This window comes from Quercus lobata, chromosome 7, assembly GCF_001633185.2.
Source record: "Quercus lobata isolate SW786 chromosome 7, ValleyOak3.0 Primary Assembly, whole genome shotgun sequence".
NCBI lineage: Eukaryota > Viridiplantae > Streptophyta > Magnoliopsida > Fagales > Fagaceae > Quercus > Quercus lobata.
In genome coordinates this window covers 721,242-727,241 of record NC_044910.1, presented here as the reverse complement: position 1 = coordinate 727,241, position 6,000 = coordinate 721,242, and the positions used below count along the sequence as shown (strand labels likewise).

General features: G+C 34.4%; 2 protein-coding genes across 2 annotated transcripts; both read left to right on the top strand.

The window, feature by feature from the left end:
- The first annotated feature begins 1,705 nt into the window (after nt 1-1,705).
- LOC115953174 (putative disease resistance protein RGA3) lies at nt 1,706-5,519 on the top strand. Its single transcript, XM_031070708.1, has 3 exons — nt 1,706-2,114; nt 2,237-4,531; nt 5,457-5,519. The coding sequence occupies exons 1-2, from the start codon at nt 1,706-1,708 to the stop codon at nt 3,799-3,801; spliced, it is 1,974 nt and encodes a 657-aa protein (XP_030926568.1). The 3' UTR covers nt 3,802-4,531; nt 5,457-5,519.
- On the top strand, nt 3,885-4,508 carry LOC115953173 (disease resistance protein RGA2-like). The gene has a single exon (XM_031070707.1). The coding sequence runs from the start codon at nt 3,885-3,887 to the stop codon at nt 4,506-4,508; it is 624 nt and encodes a 207-aa protein (XP_030926567.1).
- Nucleotides 5,520-6,000: the final 481 nt, after the last annotated feature.

The window sequence follows — 6,000 nt, the reverse complement described above, 5'->3', positions numbered from 1 at the left end:
AATTTAGTAATCTTACAATTTTTTTTTTTATATAAATAATCTTTACACATTTTCTTTGTCCATAAGCAAATGACACTTTTCGGGTTTTCCATACAAATATTCGCATTCAATTTACCATTTAAAAATACAATTTTAATATTCATTTGATATATCTTTAAATTATGCAACACTGTAATAGCTATTAACATACAAAAGAATATTAGTATTGATATATGTCAAAGTGAAGCTAACTTTCTTTTTGATTGTAACCCATGACAAAAAGTCAGTTTTGTATTTGAAGCCACAAAATTTTAGTTTATGATATAATTTCTTTATTATAATAATTTTTGTTCATCAAATCAAGACACTAATTAATTTCAAGCATAGATAAGATTTGAATCTCTTATTTAAAAAAAAAAAAAATTACAAGTTGATGTAAAAATATTGAAAACTTGAGGAAAAAAGAAAAAAAGAAAAGGAAAACGCATTATTTTTCCAATAACCGCTTAAAATGATTGGTGGGTGAAAAAATGAAAATTGAAAAATAGGGCTTTGAAGTCTCTCACCTTCTCTTTTGAAAACCCCCCAATTCCTTTATTGGAATCCCAAATACCTGAGATTTTACATCCTCAAAATCAAAGAAATTGCAATGAGCAAGATAGGGTATGGGTTGAACCTTAGGCTGCCATCACAGCAGAAAAAGAAGAAGCAGCAGCAGTCTTCAAAGCCGCCTCGCCCACCTGCCTTCGGGTTTAACGACGACGACGACGACGACGATGATGTGGAGAGCGATATTTCTCGACAAGCTAGCAAGAACAAGTCTCTCAAGGACATTGAGGAACAGCAAAAGAAAGCCCTCGAAGAAGACCCCACTGTTTTTGATGTGGAGAGCGATATTAAAACACGTGCTCAACTGAGGTCCTTGTTTGTGTAAGTAGATCCCTGCAATCATTGATTAAATTTGTTAGAAGTGGAGGATATGTATTGTTCTCTGATGTAATTCATTGAACTGCTAGCTCGGAATCCAATTCTAATCCCCAATTCCAAGCCAATTGTAATCCATAGTTCCAGACCCAGTGATACAGATATTCAATTTAATAGAGAATATCATTAGTCAACATCCTTTATCGACTCAAAGAATGACCCCTGCACCGGCCATTCCTGGATTTCCTTTTACGCTTCCATTTTACAATCGACTCTTCTTGAATAGTTCATATTTCATTTTTAAAATTCCATTTATTAAACCATTTGGCAATTTCGGTGCCAACATTGGTATGAAAGGCATCATTCTTTGTATAGTATGTCACGGCTTCTATCTAGCCCATCTTTTTGCTTTCAGACAAATAATGAGATTCCACCAAATCTTTTATCAACTAGAGTATGTATCAAATAGTTAATTTACTTTCACTCAAAAGGAAAATGATCCCACCCAAACAAAATTAAAAGATATATACTTTGTCTCAATGCTTAAGTCTTTCCCTATTCCATGCTTTGCCAATGGCCTAAGAAAGAATCATAGTGCAATAATGACATCTCTTATTTGCAATTATATCCGAACTCTGGGGATCATATTGCCACAGAACCGTATAAGGCCCCAAGGTCTGTCTAATTCAGAATCCCAAGATATAGGATTTTTGGTTATAAAAACAGCTATTAAGACTTTAAAGGCATTGATTTACTTTACTATCAAGTATCAACCCCCTTTCCATCCCACCACCTTGAGAACATGGACGAAATAGCCAAGGGCATCGCAGGGAAGGTCTTGGACCAGCTTGGATCGCTTGTTTATGAGGAGCTCAGCTCAGCATGGGGTGTACGAAGTGATCTAACAAAGCTTGAGTGCACCGTGTCAGCCATTGAAGCCGTACTCTTAGATGCTGAGGAGAAGCAAGCAAGTAACCGTGGGCGGAGCCTTTGGCTAGGACAGCTCAAAGACGTTCTTAAGGAAGCGGAGAATGTGCTGGATGAATTTCAATACCGAGTTCTGCAGAAGGAAGTAGTGAAGAGATGCAGGAGCACTTGCAAAAAGGTGCGTTATTTCTTTTCTGGTTCTAACGCACTTGTATTCCGTTTTGAAATGGCACATAAAATCAAAGGTGTTAGGAAGAGGTTAGATGATATTGCAGCTCTTAAGGGTCAATTCAATCTTGCTGAACAACTTGATAGGAAGACAACAATACACAGGAGGGAAGTGACCCACTCCTTTGTTCCTCCTCATGTTGTCGGTAGGGATGAAGACAAAAAAAAAAAATTAAAGATCTTTTGAAGCAACAAGATGCAAATGTCCCTGTAAGTGTAATTCCTATAGTTGGGATTGGAGGTTTGGGGAAGACCACACTTGCCAAGTTGGTTTATAACGATGAGGAGGTAGTTAGTCATTTTCAATTGAGAATGTGGGTATGTGTGTCTGAGGATTTTAATGTTACAAGTTTAATAAAAGAAATCCTTAAATCTGCACTTGGTAAAATTGATGAGAATTTGGGCAGGGAACAATTGCAAAGGCTCTTAAGAGAAACTTTAAAAGATAAGAAGTTTCTGCTTGTCTTAGATGATGTTTGGAATGAAGATCCCATCAAATGGTTTGAATTGACAAATTTGTTATCTGAGGATTATAATGGAAGTAACATCATAGTAACTACACGGAATATCTCAGTTGCTACCGCTATGGGCACTGTTCCCCCACACAATTTAAATGGTCTATCCCCAGAGGATTGTTTGTCTTTGTTTAAGAAATTGGCATTCAAGGATGGAGAAGAAAAAATTCATCCAAACCTTTTAGAAATTGGAAATGATATTGTCAAAAAATGTAAAGGGGTTCCATTGGCAGTGATGACTTTAGCTAGTCTACTTTATTTAAAAGTTGATGAAGGCGAGTGGAAACGTGTGAGAGATAATGAGATATGGAGGTTGAAACAAAATGATGATGACGTCTTACCTATATTGCAGCTCAGTTACAATCACTTGCCCTTGCACTTGAAGAAATGCTTTGCCTATTGCTCTCTTTTCCCAAAGGATTTTGAATTTGATAACCTTCACTTGATTCAATTTTGGATGGCACATGGACTTCTTCAATCACCTAACAATGAAAATCAAAAGTTGGAAGATATTGGTGAGTTGTATATCAAGGAGTTAATGTCAAGATCTTTGTTTCAAGATGTTAATCAAGATATAGAATTAAATAGTCCCTTTTATTATACCTTTAAAATGCATGATCTTGTCCATGATCTTGCACTCTCAATTGCCAAAAGAGAGTGTTCGGTAGTGACCAAGGAGTCCACCCTTGCTACAGAAGTTTGTCATCTGTCAATTTCGGAGAATAGCCAAGAAGTTACAACACAATTAGAGAAGTTGAGCAAAGCTCAGACTATTATTTTCCAAACAGAGCAATCCATGTCCTTACTTGAAACATGCATATCAAGATTTAAGTACTTGCGGGTGCTTGATTTGAAAAATTCATCCTTTGAGGTGTTGCCAAGTTCTACCGGAAGTTTGAAACATTTGAGATATCTCGACCTATCAGGTAATGACATAATCAAGAAACTTCCAGATTCCATTTGCAAGTTGCACAGTTTGCAAACTTTACTGCTTGATGGTTGCTTCAGTCTTGAACGGTTGCCCAAAGGTATAAGGGACATAATCAGCCTCAGGTTTTTGGTTGTTACAACAAAGCATACCTGCTTGTCGGAGAAGGCAGTGGGTTGCTTGGATTCTCTTAGGTATTTGTTGATAGGTGGATGTGAGAATCTAAAATGTGTGTTTGAAGGGATGGAGGGCACCTCACCAATCTTCGAACATTGGTTGTTGCACAATGTCCAAGTTTGACCTCTTTATCACTCAGTATCAAACACCTAACTGCCCTAAAGAACCTACAAATTGTGGATTGTGAAGAGCTTAATTTGATGGAGATGGAGGGAGAAGACAATCAATATCTCAAGTTGAGCCTACAGAATTTGATAATTTCGAGTTTACCTAAGTTGGAGGTTTTTCCCCAACAGCTCCAAGGATCTGCAAACACTTTACGGCAGCTATTGATTCAAGAATGTGAAAATTTAATTGCTTTGCCGAAGTGGCTGCCACGTCTGAAATCGCTTCAGACACTTATGATTGACAATTGCCCTAAGTTGTCATCTCTATCGGAGGTGAGGAAAGGTCCTACTTCACTAAGAAAATTCATAATTACACGTTTATCTAAGTTGGAGGTTTTGCCCCAATGGCTCCAAGGATCTGCAAACACTTTACAGCTGCTAGGGATTGGACATTGTGAAAATTTGAAGGCTTTGCCGGAGTGGCTGCCATGTCTGAAATCACTTCACACACTTCGGATTGTCGAATGCCCTAAGTTGTCATCTCTACCGGAGGGGATGGAAGCTCTCACTACACTAAGACTATTGAAGATCAGAGGTTGTCCTAATTTGAGTAGAAAATGCAGAGAAGAAGATTCGCACAAGATTGCTCATGTACAACAGATTTATCTCGAAGGGACCTGGTTCACAAAAGAGATGAAGATGGCATCAGCGAGTACTTCCTAGAAGAAGAAGAGAAGGGAGATGAGGTAAGGTCATATCTGTCTTTTTGTTCTTCTTTGTTTTATTTAACTACAGTATTTATTATGGTTTTTAAGTTTTTAGTGTTTATGCTTAACAATGACTACTGATTTTTTTTTTTTTTTTCGATAAGCACAATGAATATTGATAGTTGATAAGTTGATAGTGGATACTAATCCTGAATGCTAGTTATGTAAATGTTTAGCCCTTTTCTTTGTCTAAATAGTTTTGAAGTAAATTGAAACCAAAAATATCTTTTTGGATGAAAATTGAAAATAAAATTCCAAAACTTAAGTAGTATTTCAAAGGGTAAAATACTCTCTTAGTTCTTAAACTTTACTAAAAGTTTGTTTTTCACCCTTAATCTTTACTAAAAGTTTGTTTTTCATCCTTAAACTTTAAGACGTTTATTTTTCGTCCATAAACTATTGAAAAGTTCATCTTTTGTCCCTAAATTATTAAAAATATTTGATTTATGTTCTTAAATTTTACTAAAAGTTTGTTTTTCATCTCTAAACTATTGAAAAAAGAAAATTTATCCTTACTTTTGTCTCTAAACTATTGAAAAAAACTCTTTACAAAATTTAGGGATGGAAAAAGAACTTTTTATATTTTAGGGACAAAAAACAAGCTTTTGTTAAAGTTTAGGGATCAAAATAATATTTTATACTATTTTATATCTTTTTTTCCCACACCTTTTCCTCACAAAAATATAAAAATAAATAGAAAAAAGAAATAAAGATAGAAGAAACATTGATCTATTTAATTTATGGAGGAATTAAATCTTGTTTATGGAACACTGTGTTTCGAAGTTTGGGCAACAAGGCATTGACACCCATAATCTTGATTGATTATATTAAAATTTTATTTATTTATTTAGTTATTCTCACCGTAATTTTCTTATATACTAGATAATTGCAAATTTTGTTTCAGGAGTTCAACATAAGTGACATCCAATAGAATTTGAACATTGCTCAATTCAAAGTCACAAGTTCCTTCCATAATTCATAAATATTTCTTGATTGCAATTTATATGATGTAAATAAAAAAATACTTCTGTTATTTAGTTCACTTTTGAGTGATGTAAATAAATAAATAATTCTGCTATTTTAATTTGCACTTACTAATGTAAATAAATAAACATATATGTCATTGTAATTCAAAGTAAGAGATGTAAATAAACAAAGAAGTGATGTGTATACTCACTTGACTACATTCTTGTGTATAAAGTGGAGAGTTCCATGGATTGGTTTATGCAATCGTCTGTTCTTATAATCATGTTTTATGATTCTTCTTTGTAAGCAATAAGTACTGTGTATATTAACATGCTTAATTAATTAGAAAATATGATGTGTAATTGACATTGAAGGGAGTGACATTTTTATTTGGAATAATAAATTTTCATTTCCATCAAAAGCTCCTTCTAACTTAAACTAAAGTTATAAATGATGTATTAAGATTAAGTTTAGAGAAAAAT

Coding starts and splice junctions, on each gene's coding strand:
- LOC115953174 (XM_031070708.1), top strand. CDS start 1,706: ATGGACGAAATAGCCAAGGGCATCGCAGGGAAGGTCTTGGACCAGCTT. Junction 2,115..2,236: donor TGATATTGCAGCTCTTAAGG/GTCAATTCAATC, acceptor AAAAAATTAAAG/ATCTTTTGAAGCAACAAGAT.
- LOC115953173 (XM_031070707.1), top strand. CDS start 3,885: ATGGAGGGAGAAGACAATCAATATCTCAAGTTGAGCCTACAGAATTTG.